The sequence below is a fragment of the Lolium rigidum genome, unplaced genomic scaffold, assembly GCF_022539505.1.
Source record: "Lolium rigidum isolate FL_2022 unplaced genomic scaffold, APGP_CSIRO_Lrig_0.1 contig_51064_1, whole genome shotgun sequence".
In the NCBI taxonomy this organism is placed as follows: domain Eukaryota; kingdom Viridiplantae; phylum Streptophyta; class Magnoliopsida; order Poales; family Poaceae; genus Lolium; species Lolium rigidum.
Window position 1 is genome coordinate 60,254 of NW_025900810.1, and position 24,630 is coordinate 84,883.

At 44.4% G+C, this 24,630-nt stretch overlaps 3 protein-coding genes across 3 annotated transcripts; all 3 read right to left on the reverse strand.

The window, feature by feature from the left end:
• Positions 1-12,540: 12,540 nt before the first annotated feature.
• On the reverse strand, positions 12,541-14,490 carry LOC124681642 (extensin-like). Its single transcript, XM_047216511.1, has 4 exons — positions 14,377-14,490; positions 13,803-13,844; positions 13,396-13,716; positions 12,541-13,329 (listed from the first exon to the last, which is right to left on the reverse strand). Exons 1-4 carry the CDS (start codon positions 14,488-14,490, stop codon positions 12,541-12,543), a joined length of 1,266 nt encoding a protein of 421 aa, XP_047072467.1.
• Positions 14,491-16,772: 2,282 nt separating this feature from the next.
• On the reverse strand, positions 16,773-20,704 carry LOC124681646. Its single transcript, XM_047216517.1, has 3 exons — positions 20,491-20,704; positions 17,498-17,613; positions 16,773-17,393 (listed from the first exon to the last, which is right to left on the reverse strand). The coding sequence occupies exons 1-3, from the start codon at positions 20,614-20,616 to the stop codon at positions 16,976-16,978; spliced, it is 660 nt and encodes a 219-aa protein (XP_047072473.1). The 5' UTR covers positions 20,617-20,704; the 3' UTR covers positions 16,773-16,975.
• Positions 20,705-21,971: 1,267 nt separating this feature from the next.
• Positions 21,972-24,598, reverse strand: LOC124681645 (AP-3 complex subunit sigma-like). The gene is made up of 4 exons (XM_047216516.1): positions 23,931-24,598; positions 23,411-23,481; positions 22,208-22,299; positions 21,972-22,111 (listed from the first exon to the last, which is right to left on the reverse strand). Exons 1-4 carry the CDS (start codon positions 24,049-24,051, stop codon positions 22,045-22,047), a joined length of 351 nt encoding a protein of 116 aa, XP_047072472.1. The 5' UTR covers positions 24,052-24,598; the 3' UTR covers positions 21,972-22,044.
• Between the last annotated feature and the right edge of the window lie 32 nt (positions 24,599-24,630).

Below are 24,630 nucleotides of genomic sequence, written 5' to 3' on the forward strand. Positions count from 1 at the left end.
ATGCTACGCTTAATTGGGTGTGTCCATTACATCATTCATATAATGACATAATCTTGTTATTAATAACATCCAATGTTCATGATCACGAAACCATGATCATCTATTAATCAACAAGCTAGTTATAAAGAGGCTTACTAGGGACTCTTTGTTGTTCACATAACACACATGTATCAATGTTTCGGTTAATACAATTATAGCATGGTATGTAAACATTATCATAAACACAAAGATATATTATAATAACCATTTTATTATTGCCTCTTGGGCATATCTCCAACACAAGGTAGATCATCCCTCTTCTCTTTTGTTTACACATGTACTTTAGTTTATTTAAGGATGACACTCCCCCCAACCTTTGCTTACACAAGCCATGGCTAACCGAATCCTCGGGTGCCTTCCAACAATCTCATACCATGGAGGAGTGTCTATTGCAAAATTAAGTTGCTTACTGATGAATCAGAGCAAAACATGTGAAGAGAATTATTAATGAAGGTTTGTTAATTGGGGCTGGGAACCCCGTTGCCAGCTCTTTTTGCAAAATTATAGGATAAGTGGATGAAGCCACTAGTCCATTAGTGGAAGCTGCCTAACAAGACTGAAAGATAAAACACCACATACTTCCTCATGAGCTATAAAACATTGACACAAATAAGAAGTAATAAATTTTGAATTGTTTAAAGGTAGCACATGAAGTATTTACTTGGAATGGCAGGGAAATACCATGTAGTAGGTAGATATGATGGACACAAATGGCATAGGTTTGGGTTAAGGTTTGGATGCACGAGAAGCATTCCCTCTCAGTACAGGTTTTTGGCTAGCAAGGTTGATTAGCAAGCATAAAAGTTGAGGGAAGCAAACAAATATACATGTGATAGAAACAATCATGCACCTTCCTTGTAAGCACAAACAATTTTAACTTCAGAATAATAAGCTATGAGCTAACAAGAAAGGAAGACAATGAAACAACTACATGTATTTCTCTTTTCTACTTAAACCTCAAAGTGTTGTTGCTATTGACCAATGCTAAGTTTGCCAAAACCAAATAGATTAACTCAATGCTCCCAAAGTGGTACCAATACTAAAATCAAGATCAATCATATAATAGAGATTGCAAACTAAAATAAGGTGTGCAATATGTAAATGATAAGACTTCTCATTAATATTTCATAACGATAACTCACACCAAGGGATACATAGACAACCAACTAAAGGAGAGATACTTCCACACCGCAACCCATCTTATATGATAACTTCCCTACTCATGATATGACACTACTTGATAGTAAAAAGTAAAAGGTAGTGATGATGTGATACCGCGGCACTCCCCAAGCTTGGAACAAACCAAGGGGATGCCAATACCGATGATGAATTACTCCTTTGGCGATGGTGGTGATGAATTCCCGTCATCAGACTTCCAAGGAAGAGGCTCTCCATCGACAAACGACATCTTGGTCTCGGGAATCCTGAAACTAGCAAGCATGGCTTATGTGTTTAAACCTGTTTTCATAGTCACGCTTCGATTCCGAACGTCATAGAGTTGAGCTTGGAGTTTGTTGGTGGTGTCGTGAAGTGAGAGGATGTCGCCCATAGCTTTGCGCTTCCTTCTCGTGTTCAAGAATGAGTTCGTACACAATCTTGTGGAAGATATCCACTTCACGCTCAGCCATCTTCTTGTAGTTGAAGACCTCTTGTTCTAGCTTCTCCATCCCGTCTTCCAAGCTTCCTTCTCCTTTAGGACCTTGGACATCTTTGATCCGCAGCTCCCCATCAACGAGCAAGCAACTCCTTGGGATGCATCCTCGGCTCGTTCATGTACAAGTTGTCAACGTCCTTGCAGGAGCTGTCCTTCGGAGTTTCTGACGAAGACATGATACCTCTAGATCCGAAGCAAATCCTGGCAGAAACAACTCGAAACAAAACGCGTCGAGAAAACGATATACGGACCTCCAAGGGTCCGGGGGATTATATAGCAGGAATTTTTATGTCACAAGGAAAGTACCAGGTCGAACCGGAGTCGGAAAGGGGCGACGAGGCGGCCAACTCATAGGGCGGCGCGGGCCAAGGCCTGGCCGCGCTGGCCTATGGGGGCACGCCCTCGTGCGTCTCCTCCACTCCGTTTCGATCTCGTAATTTTTCATATTTTCCAAAAACAGCAAAAACATTGTTCGAAAAGTAAATCGCGAACTTTTTATTACCCGTATCGTTACCTATTCAAAGTCGAGTTCGCGGACTCGTCAATTTGACCTTTGATGAAAGCCTCCGGTGTTTCCACTCGAATAACATCAACATCTACATTATAAGAATCACCCGAGATATAATGCTTGAGTCTTTGTCCATTCACCACTTGCGTGGCATTGCCTTGGAGAGAACTAATTTTAATTGCCCCCGAACGATACACCTCCTCAACAACATATGGTCCTTCCCATTTCGAGAGTAATTTCCCCGCAAAGAATCCGAGACGAGACCTGGTACAATAGGACTTTATCCCCAATATTAAACTCTCTTTTGATAATCCTTCTATCATGCCATTTCTTAACTTTTTCTTTAAAGAGTTTAGCATTTTCATAAGCTTCACTTCTCCATTCATCTAGAGAACTTAATTGCAGCAACCTCTTATTACCGGCTAGTTTAGGATCTTTATTTAGTTCTCTAACAGCCCAATAAGCCGTGTGCTCTAGTTCTAAAGGTAAATGACAAGCTTTTCCATAAACCATTTTATAAGGTGACATTCCCATGGGGTTTTTATAAGCAGTTCTATAAGCCCATAGTGCTTCCTTCAATTTACTAGCCCAATTCTTTCTAGTTTTATTAACGCCTTTTGCAAGATAGATTTAATTTCTCTATTTGGTAGTTCTACTTGCCCACTAGTTTGAGGATGATAAGCGGAAGCAATTCTATGATTAATACCATATTTAGCTAGAGTTTTTCTAAAACCACCATGAATAAAATGCGAACCTCCATCGGTCATAATATATCTAGGAACTCCAAATCTAGGAAAAATAATGTCTAAAAGCATTCTTAAAGAGGTCTCACCATCAGCACTTTTTGTAGGTATGGCTTCCACCCATTTAGTAACATAATCAACAGCAACAAGTATATGAGTGTTACCTTCTGAAGAGGGAAAAGTTCCCATGAAGTAAAATCCCCAACAATCAAACGGTTCAATAACAAGAGTATAATTCATAGGCATTTCATTGCGTCTGGAGATATTACCAACCCTTTGAAATTCATCACAAGATAAAATAAACTTCCTTGAATCTTTGAAGAGAGTTGGCCAATAAAAACCTGATTGTAGAACCTTTTGCGCGGTTCTATCTCCGGCGTGATGTCCTCCATAAGCACTACCATGACATTTACTCAATATCTCTTGTTGTTCATATTCGGGAACACATCTTCGCAGTAATACCATCCACTCCTTCTTTATATAAGTGTGGGTCATCCCAAAAATAATGCCTCAAGTCATAAAAGAATTTCCTCCTTTGCCGAGCTGAAAAGGTTGGAGGCAAGTACTTGGAAACAATAAAGTTAGCATAGTCAAGCATACCAAGGACTCGTCTCGCGAGCTCACCTTTATTACAGTCAATTGTTCATTTGGAAAACTATCATTAACAGGAACACGATCATAAGCAATATTTTCCAATCTAGACAAATTATCAGCAACATGATTATCAGCACCTTTCCTATCTACAATATGTAGATCAAATTCTTGCAAAAGAAGTACTCATCTAATAAGCCTTGGCTTAGCATCTTTCTTTGTCATAAGGTATCTAATTGCAAAGATGATCAAGCATGAATCGTAACTTTTGAATCAACAATATAAGATCTAAACTTATCACAAGCAAAGACTACAGCCTAACAATTCTTTTTCAGCAGTAGCATAATTTCTTTGAGCAAAGCATCAAGAGTTTTACTAGCATAATGAATAACATTCAGCTTTTTATCTACCCGTTGTCCAAGAACAGCTACCTACAAAGAAAATCACTAGCATCACACATAATTTCAAATGGTAAGTTCCAATCAGGAGGTTCAACTATAGGGGCAGCTTGTTAAGGCTTTCTTTAGAGTTTCAAAAGCTTCCTTGCAATCATCATCAAAAACAAAAGGTACATCTTTTTGAAGAAGATTAGTAAGAGGCTTTGAAATCTTGGAGAAGTCTTTAATAAACCTCCTATAAAACCCAAGCATGACCAAGAACACTACGAATACCTTTAACATCCCTAGGATAGGGCATCTTCTCAATGGCTTCAACTTTAGCTCTATCAACTTCAATACCTCTCTCGGAAATTTTATGTCCCAATACAATTCCTTCATTAACCATAAAGTGGCATTTGTCCCAATTAAGAACAAGGTTAGTTTCTTCACATCTCTGCAAAACTTTATCAATGTTCCGCAAGCAATTATCAAAAGAATTTCCATAGACGGAAAAATCGTCCATGAATACCTCTACAATACTCTCACAAAAGCCATGAAAAATAGCAGTACATGCATCTTTGAAAAGTAGCAGGAGCATTACATAAACCAAAAGGCATACGCCTATAAGCATAAGTTCCATAAGGACAAGTGAAAGTGGTTTTCTCTTGATCTTTAGTTTTAACAAAGCAATTTGTGAAAACCTGTATCAACCATCAAGAAAGCAAAAATGAGTATTTTTAGACAATCTTTCTAACATTTGATCAATAAATGGTAAAGGATAATGATCTTTCTTACTAACCTTATTAACTTTTCGATAATCAATGCACATTCTATACCCTACAACTACTCTTTGAGGGATGCGCTCATCATTATCATTAGGCACAACAGTTATTCCTCCTTTCTTAGGAACACAATGCACAGGACTAACCCATCTACTATCAGCAATAGGATATATAATACCAGCTTCAAGGAGTCTTAATACCTCATTTCTTACCACATCCTTCATCTTAGGAATTAGACGACGCTGAGGTTCAACAACAAGCTTCGCATCATCTTCCATATTAATGGCGTGTTGGCAAATAGAGGGAGAAATCCCCTTCAAGTCATCAAGAGTGTAGCCAATAGCACCTCGGTGTTTCTTTAATATTTCCAATAACCTTTCTTCTTCAAACTCTGAAAGCTTAGAACTAATAATAACAGGATATATTTTCTTATCATCAATATGAGCATATTTAAGATTATCAGGCAATGGTCTTAAATCAAAGACAGGATCTTCCTTTGGTGGTGGTGTTGTACCCAGATCTTCCACTGGTAAATCATGCTTAAGGATAGGTTGACGAAGGAAAATTTCATCAAGCTCATCTCTTTCTTCCCTAAAAACTTCACTCTCACTATTCTCCAAATGTTGCTGCAAAGGATTACTAGGAGCAAGAGCAATAGATGCACACTGTTCAACTTTAAAATCACTATTAGGCGAATCAATTTTATAAGGAGTTTTGGTAAATTTAGAGAAGTTAAACTCATAAGATTCACCAGAAAATTTAGTCAAAATTTTCTCTTTCTTGCAATCTATAATAGCTCCACAAGTATTTAGAAAAGGTCTACCAAAAATGATAGGACAATATTTACTAGTAGCAGAACCAAGTACCAAAAAGTCAGCAGGATATTTAATCTTACCACATAGAACTTCCACATCTCGAACAATACCAATTGGAGAGATAATTTCTCTATTAGCCAGCCGAATAACCACATCAATATCTTCAAGTTCACAAGAACCAATTTCGTGCATAATCTCCGTGTAAAGCTCATAAGGAATAGGACTAATACTTGCACCAATATCACATAAACCATAATAACAATGATCACCAATTCTAACGTATAGCATAGGAACACTAGCTTGCTTGGACTTATTAGGATGTGAAACAATATTAGAGGCATCTTCACGTAAAATAATATGACCACCCTCCACATTTTCAAATCACAAGATCTTTAACAATTGCAACAGCAGGTTCAACTTTTATTTGTTCTTCAGGTTCTATAGGTTTCTTTTCACTTTTATGAACCGCACTATTTATAACAGAGTACTCCTTCATTTTAGCAGGGAAAGGAGTTTTTTCAATATAAGCTTCAGGAATAACATGATCAACAGCTTCAACTACAACACATTTATTTATAGATGAATCAATTTTATCTTTATACGGTTCATGATACTTATCAAAGTTCTTCTTAGGCAATTCATAATAAGAAGCAAAAACTTTATGAAGATTTGCAGCAACTTGAGAATCAAGACCATAAGTAGCACTCATAGTACGAAATTTATCAGTATCCATAAAAGCTTCAATGCATTTATAATCATAATTTATACCTGATTCTCTATCCTTGTCGTTCTCCCATCCTTCAGTATTTTCTTGGATCCGATTAAGAAGGTCCCTTTTAAACTCTTCCTTATTGCGTGTAAATGATCCGTAACAAGAAGTATCCAAGCAAGGTCTTGTCTTGAAAAGAAAGTCTTGCATAGAAATTATCAATAATAATATTACCAGGAAGCTCATGAATGGGGCATTTGAGCATTAAAGACTTCAATCTCCCCACGCTTGGGCAATACTCTCTCCTTCATGAGGCCAAAAATTATATATGCGATTCCGATCTTTGTGAATCTCACTTGGAGGATAGAACTTAGAATAAAACCGGGGCACAATATCATTCCATTCAAGAGAATCCCCATTATCCAGGAATTTATACCAATGCGCCGCTTACCGGACAACGATATAGAGAATAGTTCTTCCTCACTTCATCCATAGCAATACTCGCACACTTGAATAAACCGCATAATTCATGTAAGAACGAGAAATGATCTCCGTGGTGGACAGCTCCATCCCCGTATAACGGTTATCCACTACACGTTCAATAATCTTCATAGGTATTTTGTATGGTATTTCTTCCTTACCTGGCGCCTCATCCACTACCTTTGCAGTAGTAGTAGATTTCCCAAATAAACTCTCAAGAGAAGATCTCTCCATAATGGATTATAGCAAAGAGCGGAAATAAAATCAGCACAAACAAGTAGAAATTTCCCTTACCAATTCCACTTACCAATAGCGCTTCACTCCCGGCAACGGCGCCGTAAAATAGTCTTGATGACCCACAAGTATAGGGGGTGTATCGTAGTATCTTCGATAAGTAAGAATGTCGATCCCAACGAGGAGCAGAAGGTGTTGACAAGCAGTTTCGATGAAGGATTCACCGTAAATGCTCACAGACAAGTATTCAGGGGGTTTTGATGTAACAGATGAATAAAGTACGAGTAGGTAAAGTGCGAGAGTAATAATTGCAGCGAGTGGCCCAATCCTTTTTAGCACAAAGGACAAGCCGGTTTGTTTACCTATAATGACCAAACGTTCTCGAGGACACACGGGATTTTAGTCTAGTGCTTTCGCTACATACGGCTAATTAATCTTCATTGTTTTGATAAGTGTTGTGTGGGTGAACCTATGCTAATGTACCGCCCTTCCTAGGACTAATACATACTTGTGATTATACCCCTTGCAAGCATCCGCAACTACAAGAAAGTAATTAAGATAAATCTAACCACGACCTTAAACTCGAGATCCTCGCTATCCCTCCCGCATCGATATACCAACGGGGACTCGTGTTTCGTCACTCCAGCAACCCCGCAATTGGCAAACGAGTACAAGATGCATTCCCCTAGGCCCATAAAGGTGAAGTGTCGTGTAGTCGACGTTCGCACGACACCACTAGAAGAATAACACCACAACTTAAATATCATAACATTGAATATTACTCAACCATACTTCACTACTAACATTTAGACTTCACCCATGTCCTCAAGAACTAAACGAACTACTCACGAGACATCATATGGAACAGGATCAGAGGTGATATGATGATGAATAACAATCTGAACATAAACCTTGGGTCAACGGTTTCACTCAATAGCATCAATAACAAGTAGAAATCAACACCGGGAGAGTTTCCCCTATCAAACAATCAAGATCAAACCCAAATTGTTACAAGCGGGTGACGGCGTGCAGCAGTGGAGACGGCGGTGATGATGATGAAGAAGATGATGATGATGGTGATGGAGATGATGTCCAAGCTCGATGACGGTGACGATGGCGTCGATTTCCCCTCCGGAGGGAATTTCCCGGCGGATCTCAGCCTGCCGGAGAGCTCTTTTCTCTCTCGGTGTTCTCCGCCCCGCGAGGCGGGCCGTGGCTCTTCGCGATGTATCCCCGGAGCTTAGGTTTTTGGGACGAAGGCGTACGCGAAGAAAAGGAGGCGAGAGGGGGCCGTGGGCCCCCTCCTCACGTGGCGGCGCAGCCAGGCCTTGGGCCGCGCCGGCCTATGAGGTGGGCCCACCTCGGGTCCCCTCGGCTCCCCTTCCGGCTCCCTTCGTCATCCGGAAAAATAGGATTTTTCATATAATTTCCGTCAACTCGTTGGTCTTCCGAAATATTGCATTCCGACGGTGCTTTTTCCAGCCAGAACCCGGCTCCGGTGCGCGATCCTCCAATAATCATGAAACATGCAAAATAGATGAAATAACATAAGTATCATCTCCAAATATGAAATATATCAATGAATAACAGCAAATTATGATATAAAATAGTGATGCAAATTGGACGTATCAGGATGATCGAAATCTATCTCGAGCGGTGGCAACTGTGGCAAGGAAGGAAGGCTTCCGAGCTAAATATTCCCTCCTGCCAACTGTTTTGGAGCGAGCAGTGAACTAGAAATCTAGGCCTCAAGACTCCGCATATATGCAATATTTCGAGGTGCAATGCGGGTTTGATGGAAAAAAAATAAGAGCTATATACACTTCAAGTCCCACAACTTGTATGAGATTGCAAATTAGTCCCACTACTTGCATAATGGGGTATCCTAGTCCCACAACTTGTCTCCTGGTGCAAAACTGGTCCAAAGTAATCCAAAAGTGGACACGTGGCCAAGTCTTCTTTACAGAAATGCCCATATATATTTTTCAGTAACATATGTGACCTTATGTTTGTCTTCTACGTGTGTCCTACCTGTCAGAGGGGAATTTAAAATTGATGCGCTAGTTAGTGGCTGTTCGAACCGGGAACCTTCGCATCAAAAACGAATAGCTAGCCACTGCAGCACACGAATCTTACTGCTATAGTCCATCCTGTTCTTCTACTTATACATTATGCAGCTAACACACTTAGATGCATCGCTAGCTTCTTTTGTAACTCGATGGTCACGCCTGTTGGATAACTCGTCGTGTCTATGTCCAAAGCTACTGGCTGAGTTTGAATAGGGTAATCTAATCCGTGCAGAAGGTACTAGTTCCTAGCCTGAGCTTAATTTGAATAAACATTTTATATATGTTTTAGTTTGAACGGTTAAAAAAATGGAAAAAATCTTAGCCTAGTGACGCTATCCAAAATAGACAGTATGTCCGCATCGACGTATTCACAATCCAATTTCGGTCGAGCTTTACATCGGGGCAGACTGTTCGTGTAACCGCTTTGTCCGCTATGTGGAACACAGGCCAGCAAAAATTACCCTTTCCTTCTCATCTCTCTCCAAATCTCCTCCATCCCGTCTGCGAGCGTTGGTGCCGGGAGCTGGTCCAGGCGAAGGAGGCGATTATATCTTGGGACCAGCTCCATGCAGCCTCTGAGCGTGTCAGAGATGTCGCCGCCCAATTAAAGTTGTTAATGACGGTGTCCGACGACATATTGCACGCGGCGAGCAGGAGCAGCCCGACCCGGTGAACACGACATGCACAAGCGGTGGAGCGGGTGGTCGAGCGCGGCGAGCTCGCTGGAGCAGCGCGCCTTTCGCGTCAGCACAGAGCCGAGCTCGCCCCGCATTCTCTAGGCCTTGAGGCCTTGGGGTGCAGAGCTTGCCGTGTGCGGCACCACCCTCCATGTAGCGGAAAAGCCTCACTGAGGCATGAGCGATTCAAAGGTAGCGTGAAAGTCCACACTCTGTAGTACACCTGGGCATTCCTCGGGCCGGGCAGAGAAAAGCCCAACCCGGCCCAATAAGCCCGACATGAACTAGGCTTAAATCACGTTCTCTGCAAACCCGAGCCCGACCCGGCCCGGCGTTCGGGCTCTGAAATTATGCCCGAACCAGGCCCGACATGCAAGCCCAACCCGGCCCAGCTTGGGATTTTCGGGCCAGGTCGGACCGGGCTGCCCATGCCCAGCTATACTCTATAGTAACACCAACATCGTCTCTGCACAACCAATGCGTGCAAAGTACACAATCATGACCGTAAGGTACTCTATATGTAAGACTAACAATAGACTTAATCATAAACTGTTGTAGGATCCAGTGGTCGTGCTAAGATCAGGAGGCTTCCCAAGCAGAGATCGTGAGTTCGATCCCTGAAACCCTGGTCAGACTTATAGTTTTATTATTCTTTCTTTACACTGACACGTAGGACCCACATGGCTAAGACAACTATAAGGTTACATCTGCTAGTAAAAAACATATAGGGGCGTTTTGGCAATAAAGACGTCGCCATGTGTCCGCTTCTGGATCACTTGGGACCAGTTTTGCACAACAAGACAAGTTGTGGAACTAGGATACTCCATTTTACAAGAAGTGGGACTAATTTGCACATCGCATACAAGTTGTGGGACTAAAAGTGTATATATAGCTCAAAAAATAATGGGGATGGATATTTTTCTAGTATCTGTCTAGAACTACTTTTTACCCGCAAACTGACGGTTATTATGCAGGTTGGTAGGACGCAGTGTCTGACAAAGTATCAATATTAGTCAAGCCAATATGTTTCATTCAGATATTCTACGGATCATGTTTCTGAACACAATAGTGGCAATACTAGGAAATGAAGGTGCAGGGAAATAGTAAACTACAGTTCGCAACTCCCTAATATCATGTCAGTTTAGTAAGAGCATCTCCAGTCGCGTCCCCCAAACCGTCCCCCAAAGCAATTTGGGGCGCGCCGGACAAAAAAAGCGTTCCAGCCGCGTCCCCCAAAGCCCTTTTTTGTCCGGCGCGGCCCGATACGGTGTCCGGCGCCCCGAGCCCGTCCCCGTCCCACGGGGACGCTCCGGGGACGCCGGACACAACGAAAGCGAGGCGGGGAGTGGCGGGGCCGACGCGTCGGCGGCACGGTTAATTTTAACCTAACCGTCGCCTACCTCGCGACGGAAGTTATTCGCGCGCAGTGACACACGGCGGCATCTTTGCCTTAATGGCGACGGAGGGGCAGGCGAGACGTCTCGTCGGTGCTGCGCGGCCTCCACGCGTCGCCGGCGTTCGCACGCCACCGCCCGTTCCCGCGCGATCTTCCCGCCTCTTCTCGTCCGTTCCCGCGCTTTCTTCCCGACGCCGGCGTCTATAAAAGGTCTCCCGGCTCATCAATGGTAGCCACCACACCCCGCCGGTAACAAACACAGCCCTCGTCGCTCCACAGCCGTCTCCTCCATCACCAGTGGCAATGGCGAACCGCCCCGGCGATGGCCACTTCCTCCACCGCCGTCTCCTCCATTGACGAGCCGGCAGCGGCGTGCGGCACTCGAGGAGGCACTCGAGGAGGAGGCCCGCCGCCGGCGTGAGCGCGCAGCAGCGGCGGATCTAGCGGCGTTCTCCGCCCCCGCCTCCGCAGCTCGAGGAGGCCGCGGCGGCGCAGCGGCGTGGCAGAGCAACGAAGTGCGACACCGTTGCGGCGTTCGACGCCTCGACGGGACAAGAGGCGCGACGCGCGCCGCGTACGGGAGGAGATGGAGCAGCGATGGGCCGACGAGCGCCGGCGCCGGCCGCGATGAGCGGCGGCGCCGTTCCGCGAACGGCGGTGACTCGATCGAGCGCCGGCGGCGTGAGTCGATCGAGCTCCAGCAGCAGGCGACGGCGGAGGAGCGTCGACGGCGGGAGTCGGCGCTTACTGGCGCTATGGGGGAGGCGGGCGGAGCAATTGGCGGCGGCCGACGCGCATGCGGCGGCGATGATGGAGGCGCCAACGGATGTGGAGGAGGAGGCGCCAATGGAGGAGGAGGCCGAGGCGGAGGAGACCGAGGTGGAGGACGACGACGACGACGATGAGTTCGACTGGTCCGACGACGACGCCCCGCACCCGGACGAGACGGCCGATCAGCAACGCGCCCTCGTCGAGTCCTTCGAGTCGGAGAAGAAGCTCCGGGACGACGCCCGTGCCCGCGAAGAGGCGCGGATTCGTCGCGCCGTCGAGCTCTCCCTTCGCCGGCCCGGCGAGGGAGGGCGGAGGAGGACTATCGGCGGGAGCGGCACCGTCCGGCCACCGCCGAACGCAAGGAGAGGAGGCGCGCGCAGGAGGAGCTGCGGCGTAGGGGAGGCGACGACGGGCGGGGCCGTCGAACGCGCCGCGGGCGGTCGTAGCCTAGGTTTAGATGAAATCTAGCCGTTTCATTCAAACTTTGTAATATATAATCAAAATTGAATGAAAACCTTTATTTTCCTGCACAAATATTCATTTGGGGGCGGCGTTTGGGGACGCGGCTGGGGAGCGACGTCCCCCAAACGCGGCACGAGCAAAACACGTCCCCCAAACGCTCAATCCGGCGCGGTTTGGGGGACGGTTTGGGGGACGTGGCTGGAGATGCTCTAAACCATCAAACTTAGCAGTTTCTAAAACACCGGCCAGGACACCCCCGGTGGCTGTGGCCATTGGTGCCCCTCAAAATGCGGCTGATGTTGCAGCGGCATAGGAGGAGGCACCGACGGCTCCATGTAGCCCCACGGTGGCTGCGGCCATTGATGCCCCTCAAAATACGGCTGATGTTGCAGTGGCATAGGATAAGGCACCGACGGCTCCATGAAGCCCCACGGTGGCGGCGGCCGCTGCTGCTCCAGCATATGAGGTGGTGCCCAGCGCGGCGGTGGATGCGGCCAGCCCCAGGCCGCATGCTGTGGCGGCAGCACAGAGGGCGCGCCCCAGCACGGTGCCGGATAAGACGGCGGCACTGGCTGTTGACAGAATGGTGGCGGTCCTGCAGGCAAGCCCCAGGATGGCTGCGGAAGAGGCGGCGTCACCTGTGGCGAACCGAAGCCTGGTGGTGGGATAGGGAGAGGCGCCAACGTAGGCTGGTGCCAGCGCGGTGGCGGGTGCGAGCCGAAACCTGGTGGTGGAGGCGAGCTGAAGCCTGGTGGTGGCGGCGAACTGAAGCCGGGTGGCGGGGGTGAGCCGAAGCCTGGTGGCGGTGGTGAGCTGAAGCCTGGTGGCGATGAGAGGCTAGGCTGGACCGCGCACGGCAAAGAAGGCGGAGAAAGCACCGCCGCCGTCTGTGGCCGCGTGGGCGACGGGGACGGAGGCGGCGGAGTCGGGGAGCGCATCCACAGCGGCGGAGGCGACGGTGGCGGCTGCGAAATGTCCGCCTCTTCGAGCTCCATGACCTCTTCCATGACAGCCTCTTCGAGCTCCATGACCTCTTCCATGCCGGCCTCTTCGAGCTCCATGTCCTCTTCCATCTCCTCCGCCTTCACGGCCGCGGCACGGCGCGGATACGCAGAGCCGCGCGTCCGCTTGGAGCGCGCGCGTCGCACGACCAGCTCGAGCACGTGGTGGGCGGGCGGGGGCATGGGCTCCAGCCGCTCCGGTGCGCCCTCCCCGAAGCCAGCGAAGGCGGCCACAGAGCCAATGGGGCACTCCGTCCAGCCGATCGCGTCGACGTCGGCGGCGACCTGCGCGGGTGCGATGCTCACGGCGGAGGGCCGGGCCGCGGGCGCCGCGCTGTGCAGAGTCGAGCGGCGCGGCGGCTGCAGGTCCGTGTGGCCTACCAGCTGGTCCATCATTTTCTTCTGCTCCTCGCAACAAAAACCCCCATCCCGTCAGGATAACAGCAGCGGAAGAAACTGAAGGTAAACAAGGAGGAGGAGGAACGGGAGAAAACCTTGTTCGGCGGTAGCTTGACGAAGCCATGCATGGAGATGATCTGCAAACAGAATCAAACGAGCGCACACCATAAAGACATCAAATTTAATACAGGAAATCCCCAAAAACGGATTTAATAATTAAAATGAAGGAAGAACAGATTTAGTAATAAAAGAAAGGAACAGTTTCAGTAAAAAAAAGTGAAAAAAAGAACAGATTCAGTAAAAAGAAGAGAAAGAAGAACATATTCAGTTAAGAAACAAGGTTAGAGAAGAGCAGATTTAGTAAAAAAAAAAAAAAAAACAAAGAGAAAGAAGAACAGATTCAGTAAAAAGACAAACTGAAAGAACAGGTTCAGTTATGTAAAGACAGTAAACGAACAGAAGCCTCTGACTAAGATCCGATTCGAGAACGTGATACACTGATAGAGGAACATGGAAGGATAACGATGGGCCGCAAACACTCACATGAATGAATGAAAAAACATATTTAGGAAAAACAAAGGACAGTGAATGAAGGAAGAACAGATCCGATTCTAGATGAATGAATGAATGAATGAGTGCTGCAGATAGAGAGATTTGGTGGGCACGAACGTGGTTGAGCTGGTCGTTGGTGATGCTGGCGCCCCAAGGATCGACGAAGAAGCGGTGGTACTTCTCCAGCGTCAGGGGCCCTCCCCACAGAGGCTTCTTCCAAGGCCCGGCCATGGCCGCCGCTCCCTCAGATCTTCCTCTCCTCTCCCCCTCTCTTCTCTGCTTTGCGAGATGGTGCCTCGTTCTTTGTCTCGGCCAAGGCCGACCCGCCCCCGTGCTTGGTGCAGGCTCGTACGCAACGCAACTCACGTACGCTACCTGCTCGGGGTGGGGTGCCTTGTGCGGAAAACGCGCGCAGAGCAGAGAGCAAGGAATTAATGGCGTTCAGTACGATTGGGCAGCTGCAGGCTTTTTCCACTTCCTTTTGATCCGATCAGCTCATCGGATCGGAAGGAAGAAAGCCGAGGCCACCTTGTCCTCGTATTAGGGAGACCTGGTCAACGGAACCAATAATTTTTGGATGGATGTGGATTTTGAATTTCGAACTTTTGATCGGGGGCCGGACCAAAATGACGATAAGCGAGTAAACATGTCCACGATCAAACATTGAGAAAGAGTTAGGGCATCTCCAGCGGCATGACAGATTTCGGACATAAGAAATGGACCGCGGATATTTAACAGGTCTCGTTTTGACACCCAGTGGCCCAACGCATTTTGGTCCGGCCAAGCCATTTTCATTCATTTCTCACCATATTTTCCAAATAACACATAGAAATTGAAAATAAATATTGCAAAATAAATATTGTTAAGTTATTACACCCAATCAACAAATAAAAGACAACTTTCACATGATTAAATCCATAATTAAACAAATAGAATTGCCGAAAATAAAGAAGAACACAATTCATAACTAAACAACTTAAATTCTATGGGATGACTACTTTTCATTCGTCTTGTAGACGAGTGGATATGTGGCTATCATGAAGCTTAGTGTGCATATGGAGAAACTCCTCAAACGTTGATTCCTCTGGCTGCAATTCGACCAACTCACTCTGAAATTGCCATGCTTGATCATGGAGGTTGTTGTCACGCTCTTGCTCAACGATCATGTTGTGCATGATCACAAGCAGTCATCGCCCCATACATGGTCTGAACATTCCACGTTCTAGAAGGGCGATGAACAATAGCCCAACGAGCTTGCATCATACCAAATGCCCGCTCCACATCTTTTCTACAAGCATCTTGCCTCTAGGCAAACCTCTTCGTTTTCTCTTTTGTAGGATTAAGGACCGCCTTCACTATTGTGGTCCGATCCATCAACAAGATAATATAGCTTGGCATATGCATTGATATTGATCTCATAGCTAACCACCCACGGGTTTGGTAAAACCGTCACAAATCGTCCATTACGCAGTGGATGAGGAATTCTCCGGTGCACTGGCCAAGTCAACGCAAATCGGCACTCACATATTGTGGGACCCTGATGGCAGCGTCTATGGCTCTATATTTTTTTTGTCGCGCCCTTTTGTTTCGACCTGGTTGACGTTTCCCGATCGAGCCATTTATGTTGATGGCTGGTGGGTCCCTGATGTCAGCCTCTCTGCACAATAAAATGTTTTCTTTGTTAAATTTATTGTTTACCCGTGATTTCTGGCTTCTCAACTTTTTTTTTTCTTTCGACCCCCTGGGGCCTGATTGGTTTGCCAACAATGGGGTTTCCCGTATTCAGTGGGCCAAAATTCGACCGTTTGGAAGCCTAGCTCGCACTGAAATGTTACATAACACGGTGTTTAAAGCAGACCAAAAGTTGGCCCGAGAGGAACAGCTGATTCAGCCGTTTTTCGAGAGACAGCCCTGCTGAGCGCCGCACGGTTACTATTTTGAAAGCATACCCCTTACTCTGTACCCAATCCCCTCACCTCCCAACCGGCACTCTCATCTCCTTCGGTTTCTCCATTGCCGCATGAGCTCGACAGTTGTCACCAACACTTTTTTGTACTGGTGAAAATCCTAGGCAGGACCAGGCCAAGATTGCATGTTGGCCGGGCAAGTCTCCTCCAAAATATGTGATTTAGGCTAGAGTCTGGATGGGCCAGGCTTTTCCACATTTCAGGGTGATCTCTAGGCCCGACGGTTGGATCAGGCTCGGGCCTATATTTCTAGCTTAGGGCTTTTTTAGGCCTGGCCTGGCCCAAATTTTGCCCAGGTATAGTTTCATGACTCAAGATTCATATGAACAACTACGCCTCTCAAGCAACAAATATGAATCCAGTTCACCCTACAGTTCATATGCACTCATGATTCATGGGCCTCAGTTCACCCTACAGAACTAAACATAACTCATTGGCTTTAAACAGAATCCATTTTACTTGCAGACGTGCATATTTGCTGCTTCAGTCATTAGATAGATAAACAAATAGGCACCACTCTCAGGAAGTAAATTAACACGATCCGAAGACGACGCGCATGTTCAAGTCATCATTGGGGAAACCATTTAGTCTATTGATAGTCTTCTGATTAATACTCCGTACAACAAAAGCTAAAGCTAAGGGGTGGCATGAACATGGCTACATACACCTCTCAAGCAGCAAACATGAAATCTTCCCCCAACATTGCTGCCAAAGAAACACCGGCACTGTCATAGGAGATCGCAAGACTATTAACCAAATCCCGGAGGCACATCAGGATCCTCATCGTCGGCATCCCCCAAACTACCAGCATCGACTGGCTTATCCTCACTTGGTTTCGCATGGGAATGATTCTCCCCATTCAAAGGCTGGTCCAGCTTTACCATGCTGTTGCTGCTCTGATGGTTACTGAAACCAAACCCTGGTGGTGCCTCTGGATCATCATCTTCTTCTTCCGGCTTGGCTGTAACAGAGGTTGAAGCTTTTGGTGGCGAGACTTGCTCCTCTTTGTCATTTCTCTTCAGCTTCTTGGACGAAGGGCCAGCATCCTGTTGCTGTTCAGGGTTCATTATCCTGTTGAAGATAACTTCCACTGTTCCTCGGATATCTGTTTCTTTCGACTGGATGACACTCCATACCTCGTCTGAGATTTGGCCCATTATTTTGCTCCTAATATGGAAATGCAGCATAGCAGAGTACAGATAAGTTGCTGATATCTAGTACACAGTGGTAACAAGTGCAAATGTTTGAAGGAGAAAGAAGGCCCGGCTTACCCAACATCCTGAAAAATTGCATCAGAGAGTTCTTTTAATTTAAACTTTTCAGACCCATCTTCACTAAGTACCGTTGACTGCTTGACTTCTGCGATTATGTTGTTGCGCAGCACCTCCTGCAAAATAATTTGCCATTAGAACTGCTCAACGTTAAGTTCTTATCTGCCGGTGTGGTATTAGGCCACATTCCGCAAATCAGGACAGTATCAAGCTAACATTTTTTGGTTGCTAACATTTTTTGCAGGCCATGTAATACTCTCATTCAACTTGGTGCAGCATAACAATTATAAGCAGATTTCATATACTAGGGTATTAATCCTGCACAGAAACTGTCATTAAGGTGGAATCCACGGCATATGTTAAAATGCAAAATGAGACTAAAAGTACAACGACACATGGTCAAGAACCCTGCGGTTGAGTTGAAGCATGGCAAGATTGATTAACTTACAAAACGAAAAACCAGATAACATCTAACTCAGAACCAGGAAACCTCTAGTATAGTGTACGTTACTAGCAAGGAAAGAGACCCTAATCAGATAATGAAAGAGTCAATGCCACTGGAACAAAGTTTGAGATGAAGTTGAGCACCTAGAAATCAGCTTATCCAACATGACTGGCTGATAAATGAGCAAAGGGCATCAGTTGACTATTAGTCGCCGCATTGTTGTACTCCGTCCGATCCGGAAAAAATTTCAGACAGGATATTTTGCAAAAAACACCTTACCGTTTCTTTACCCTCAACCCGCACTCCACACTCTATGCTCTGGCCCGCAGTCCCATCAACCAGGCTGGCGTGTTGTTCCTTCGGCGTACGTACGTGTGACCAGGCATGCAGTTAATTAATTAGAGCTTTACTTCGCCTGGAACAATGGAGAGACAACGCGCGTGTGACGCGGACGCACAGGTGTCTTTCTTTTCTTGAATTTACAAGGATTTAAATGTAAAACTTATTTGTATAAGGCTACCGACACTATTTTAGGATCGGAGGGAGTATCAAAAGAAGAGTACATTATAATTGTGCAATGTGACCAGACCATTGCAATGTATTGAACTAGTAACTGCTAACGATGATATCAGTTATTCCTCAAAACTGGATTGATCAATAAAACTATCAAACTATTCCTCAAAACTAGATTGATCACTGAAATTGACATCAACTACTACAAACTATATCGATCAATGAAATTTAAGTGCTATGCTAGCTTCTGTTGCTTTTGACCACCCTGCATGTCAAATGAGCTTATCCAGACAATCAATGACAATGATGGCTGTAGTTTGATTGTCTATCTCTACTTATAGGGGATGAACCAGACTGATAACAACTACTACATCTAGATGTGATAAGCTTACTGGATATTCAAAGCAAAGCGCTGGTTCTAGCTTTTCCCTACTTATCATTAATTTCCATTTCAGCCTAATTCAAATCAATCTTCAAATGGGAATCGGGCAATCAGCAAGACAGCAACAACTTTCTATGTGATGGTAATTGGTACGTTACCACCTTGTAGTTATTTTTTTCCAAATGTGTAATTCATTTTTATTCCCCCATCAACGCTGCACACACCATCTGTACAAGTAGAGCCTAACGTTCCCATAGTCCCAATATGAGTATATGACAAAACCATTGGTCTCTCACAGGAAATTAAATAAGAGATAAATGATGTACCGGTTTACAGACCTTTTTTTCACAAACCTGTGCTTAATTTTCACATCCTCGGGCCTCAAGCAGTGTTACATGGTTATCCATGCCCTTTTATTGCCGAATCAGACATACCAAATTCGTGAAATTATCAAATTCCAAATGTTATTTGCTGTGTCCAACAAAAAACTTATCAAATCGGAAACCTGAATCCGAGTCAGATACGGACACCCATGCCTATGTCCGAGTAACATAGACAGCCGTCAACGTTTCATATGGATGACAAGTCTGAAGTTATGTAGATTCGAAGCCAATCTTTGTTCGGACTGCATGAGTTTTAGAAGTTGTTCCATGTGGAATTGTGGATTCCACATTTTTTAGAGAAAAGGGCTCCCCCCGGTTACATTGAAACCCAACCACAGTGACATAGTTTTACAGCGCAAATGAGCCACATTTGAAGAATGTGGACTGGAAACTTCTAAAACAGAGAAAAGGAGTCTAACAGCAAAAATCAAAATCGAGTTCTGCTTCAATCCACACTTAGTTCCTTACATTTGAGTCTAACAGCTAAAAGAGTCTAACAGCGCAAATGAGCCACATTTGAAGAATGTGGATTCCACATTAGTTCCTCACATTCCCTTTGCGCCATGGAATGGAGTTCCGCTTCAATCCAATACAACCAAGATCGAGTTCATGGTGCAAATGACCTTTGTGTGTGCGTGTGTTTTCGCCTTACAAAATAGTACTCCGTATTAGTTATCCCTACTAATGATGATGTGACTACTGTTAAAGATCAAGCAACACCTATAGGCAAGTTCTTGGCTGATACTCATCAACCAGAAAAGATCAAATAAAACCAATGCAGAACGAGCTCCATTCTATCAGCACTGCTGCCTATTCCAATTTCCAAACATCAAAATATTAATGAGTCAGGTAATAGCGCTCCACTGGAGAAATTCCCATTCCAAGCTTCCTTGGACGATTTGTGCAAAACTCCAAGAACCCAAAAATAATATTTTCAATACCAACACAACCCTCGAGCAACTGTCAACATGAAACATAGAAAACGCACGATCGCCTCAATTCACATCTATGGTTCAATTAAAATCGATCCCTCTGGGGCAAATCATACCACAGAACAGAAAGGAATCGAACCAATGCAGAACGATTTCAACTCTATGGGCAATGCACTCACATATAGTACAAACATAAAGGGTAATGAATCAGGTAGTAATAAAGCTCCACGGGGGAATTCCATTTCGCCACATCGAGGCTCCATCGTGAAGGAGCAACCACATCGGAATCGGATCGCTAAGACAAAGAAATTTGGGGGAGATGGGAGATGGAGCCTTACGTTGTCCTTGACCTTGCGGATGATGGCGCGGCGGAGGGCGTCGAAGTCGCCGTCGTCCTTGAGGCGCCCCACCACTTCCGCCGCAGTCGGCTGCCGCCGCATGTCGTAGCCGCCGAGGTCGGCCATGGGGGCGGGGGAGAGGAGCGGCTCCTCACCTCAAACCCTAGCGAGAGAGAAATCTGAGCTCTAGAAATATCGGAATTTGCAAGCACGAGTAATATGCTGGTCTGGACTCGTGACGATGATGTTTAGTTCTGTGTTGTAGGTTCGAATATTACAGGTTGTTCATGTAATTTGCACTTCAAATAGTTTTTCTGAAAGTTTAGGAAATTTTCTACACAACACCTTAATTTCCAAAGCTGAAGGTAGAGGATTTCCATAGCACTTGGTGACCAACTTTAGACTCAAACTAGAGAACGAGCTCACGATGATTTTCACTTCAGAGAACTTCCATGTTAAAATCCTTCATTTTTTTGCCTTTTATTACCAGGTGGAGGTTTACCCCTGTCGGTTGTAATAACAAACCTGAAATCTGTGACTTCGGCTGCTATATTGAAAGCTAGGGGAGGGGGCGACCCGCACGAATGGAACATGGGTGCTCGCGCACCCATTTACGAAAATTTCAAAAAAATACTATTTAAAAAATTTCAAAAAAATGAGAAGTAAAATTTTGCATGTACATATTATGTTGATACTTACTCGTGTGAGTTTTCACGAAAAAATACCATTGTGTGTGGCCTGCATAAAAATGACAAAATGTCCAAATAAGAATAGTGAACAGGAATTTGTACTATTCACAGGAATAGGAATTTGCATTTTGTCATTTTAGTGTAGATCACACAAAATGGTATTTTTCTGTGAAAACACACACGAGTAAGTATCAACATAATATCTACATGCAAAAATTTACTTCACATTTTTTGGAAACTTTAAAATAGCATTTTTTGAACTTTTCGTAAATGGGTGCGCGCGCACCCAGGTTCCATTCACCATTTTCGGCCCTTTATTAAAAAAACCTTTATTTTAGTAGATTTTTTAATATCAGTCTATGCAAACCTTTGATCCTCGCCATTTCTTAGTCAACTTTCATACAATGACATTGCAAGTAACTGGGACGTCATGGATGCTGCGAACCACTGTCAGCACCAAAACTGAGATGATGAGGTGAAATGTTGTAATGGTGCAACGGATATATGGTAAAATGATCAGGCAATGCTGTTTGTCGAATTAATTCCGAGACAGAAACATGTTTCCAATGGAAAACAGAGTTACACACCAAAAGAAGAGCATATAGCACTGCATTCATACATCATCAGACAATAAAAGTGTCTTTCTAAAGATGCAGCATGCACGGCGTGCGTCACATTTCTGGTTACAACTTACAACTCTTGGGTGGGAGACAGTAAGATATGTATGTCAGCCAATAAGTTTTCATGTCGAATAGCAGATGCTCAAGACTTCAGAGAACTGACAGGCTGGAGATAAATTCGAACACCAATCTGATTTCTTCTGGTAAGGTCCTACGAATTCTGTCCTGAAAATGACTGGAAAAAATCAGCGGCTGAAGCGCTGCGAAATCGACTTTGGTATGAGGCTTGTCGTGCTTGATTGTTTCTCCAACCTGTGTCAAGTAGCGAGCAACATTGTTAGAATTGCACTAAAGAATAAAAACGGGACATGGGAGGGTGAGGGCAGAAAGGATCGAGGGAGTAAGAACCTCGCAATCTCTTCTACAGATCTCATTATTTCCTCTGAACTTGTTTCAATCACTTGTCCTCCCAGTATCATTTCATCCAAAACTGCGTGCAGCTGCATTTAATATTACAATTAGCCGAGGAAGAATGGTGGTTATTCGTAAGTAGTACTGCGCTCATCAGTCATCACTATGACAGGAGAAAAGACTGCTGGGATGAACAACTGGAGTTTTGTCTGATCAGAAAAAAATTGTGCATATCTACACACACACACACTTCCATCAATTAAAGGATGCAAACACTACAGCAAGAATGGGATTGAGGGTAGTAGCATCATAGGAATCAGCAGGTTTTGGAGTTCTTATGGACCAAAAGCATCCCTAGCTTTCCTTTTCCTTAAAAAAATCTCAATAATCAACTATCACCATTGCTTAGTAACGAATGTCACTGGTCTTCTGTTTAAAGATCAATAGGGTTGGCTCTTTCTCTATTTTCCTTCAAGCTCTCTTCCAGTGGAACACTGGACATTAATGATTAAATTACAGTTATGTCATTGTTGCTAAGATCTAGAGAAGACTAGGTATTACATCTATCAATGTTTCCTAACTTGTATTTCAAACTGAATCGTGCTTAAGACACCACTTCAACTGTGTTTTTGATTCTTTGTTCATATGCAAGTACTTCGGTGGGCCACTAGCATGACTTCACAACATATACCTTTATCAAGAAAGTGCTTCAATTTTCAACTCTGATAAATTGATCAGTAGTGGATAATGAAATAGAAATGCAGACTTAAGAGCATATACTTGGCCAGAAAATGCTTCTTGGAATTTCCCCTGTGAGAATTTGGTCGGTAGTGGATAATGAAATAGATATGCAGACCTTAAAAAGCATATACTTAGCCAGAAAATGCTTCTTGGAATGTCAACTATGATAATTTGGTTGGCAGCAGATAATGAAATAGATATGCAACAAGCTGTAATGTGAATCTTATTATATTTAAGTTTTTGTTGCATTGCGCACTCGGATATGATCCATGTGCCAAAAACATATTACATGCAGCAAATCAACGATCATAATAAACCAATGCTACATGGTGTGAACTTTGTTTATTTTTATTATAGTAGCGTATTTTCTTTTTGCGGGGAACAGAAATTGCTGCTTTCGTTGAGAGAATCATAGTAGTGACTATCCAGATTAAATATCAAATAAGAGAATCATGGTACCTTGTTGAAGTTAAATACAATGTCAAGCTCGCAGACATTCTTGAAGCATCTATTCAATGTTTCAACAAATACTGTGACAAGATAACGCTTCTTAAGATTAGTTGATGACCTCAAAGAGTTGATAAGAAGATCTTAAAGTGACAGAAACAGGAGAACAATGATAAGTACTTCACCAAGCATTAGATGGACAAAAGAATGCATGCTAATAATGTGCTAGTGCGGTGACATGCATAAGTGTTTAGCAAGAATCAGAATTTGAATAGAAAATACTGAACAGAGAAATGTAATCAAATTGTATATCAATATTGAATACTGAAAGAACCATGGTAATAAGACAAACATCCATGAGAGGCAGTAGACTGGGATTGTACCAAAACATGTGAAATAATGTGTAGCATGATAACACACTCAACATATTTCGTCCCGAAAGTATATCTGTGAAGCCTTATCTTTCATTGCACATGCGCCTATCAGTCGTAGTAACTGAAGAAACAAGTGTGCTGATAAGGGTTTAGGCTACCTTGTACAAGGTCGAGCATAGCAAGCTCATTCTCAGAGCTGTCAAATACAAAAACGAAGTATAGTGTCGCCAAATGCTTGTAGACCAGTTTTGTCCCCTGTGAAGAGAAAAAGGAGATCATGCGTCTTTTTACCCTTCTTACAACTTATTGGAGGTCAAATAGTCACAAGGTTAGTCAGATAATTTAAGTTTTGTCCTCACAAAAGTTTAATCGAAGTACCAATTTAATCTTACAATTGATTAATTGTTTGCAGCAACACATGCTAAATAGTTGTTTGGTGCTCTCATTTAAAGAGTTTTCTGAAGCATTTGCATACATGCTTAGTAGTCAGCAGTAGGACAGCTTGCACGCAGATTGACTAGTGAGATAGCAAGTTAGGTTACAACCAATTGCCTTCCAGGGAAGAATGTTCCAATTTCCCTTGTTCACTGCTCGAATTTGCATGTCATTTCTCCCTTTTTGCACAAGATTTACTACTGGATTAGATTAGACAGGGATAGCCTGAGAGGGTGCATTACCGGTCCAAAGATTGCATCGGTCTCAACGAAATTGCTCACACCCTCCGGCCTCACAGACAGCACTGCAAGAAGAGACTCGGCAGCTCAAGCACACTATACAAATGGTGAAAAGAACAGGGAAGCGAATCTAGTGTACACTGAAAGATGCTGCGGACGAGCTCCTGGTGCCTCTCGGGGTCCT

Coding starts and splice junctions, on each gene's coding strand:
- LOC124681645 (XM_047216516.1), bottom strand. CDS start 24,051: ATGATCTCCTTTTTCTCTTCACAGGGGACAAAACTGGTCTACAAGCAT. Junction 22,300..23,410: donor TTGTATTTAACTTCAACAAG/GTACCATGATTC, acceptor TATTAAATGCAG/CTGCACGCAGTTTTGGATGA. Junction 22,112..22,207: donor TCTGTAGAAGAGATTGCGAG/GTTCTTACTCCC, acceptor TACTTGACACAG/GTTGGAGAAACAATCAAGCA.
- LOC124681646 (XM_047216517.1), bottom strand. CDS start 20,616: ATGGCCGACCTCGGCGGCTACGACATGCGGCGGCAGCCGACTGCGGCG. Junction 17,614..20,490: donor TCCGCAAGGTCAAGGACAAC/GTAAGGCTCCAT, acceptor ATTATTTTGCAG/GAGGTGCTGCGCAACAACAT. Junction 17,394..17,497: donor GCAATTTTTCAGGATGTTGG/GTAAGCCGGGCC, acceptor TTTCCATATTAG/GAGCAAAATAATGGGCCAAA.
- LOC124681642 (XM_047216511.1), bottom strand. CDS start 14,490: ATGGCCGGGCCTTGGAAGAAGCCTCTGTGGGGAGGGCCCCTGACGCTG. Junction 13,717..13,802: donor TCAAGCTACCGCCGAACAAG/GTTTTCTCCCGT, acceptor TTTTGTTGCGAG/GAGCAGAAGAAAATGATGGA. Junction 13,330..13,395: donor ATCCGCGCCGTGCCGCGGCC/GTGAAGGCGGAG, acceptor GAGGTCATGGAG/CTCGAAGAGGCTGTCATGGA.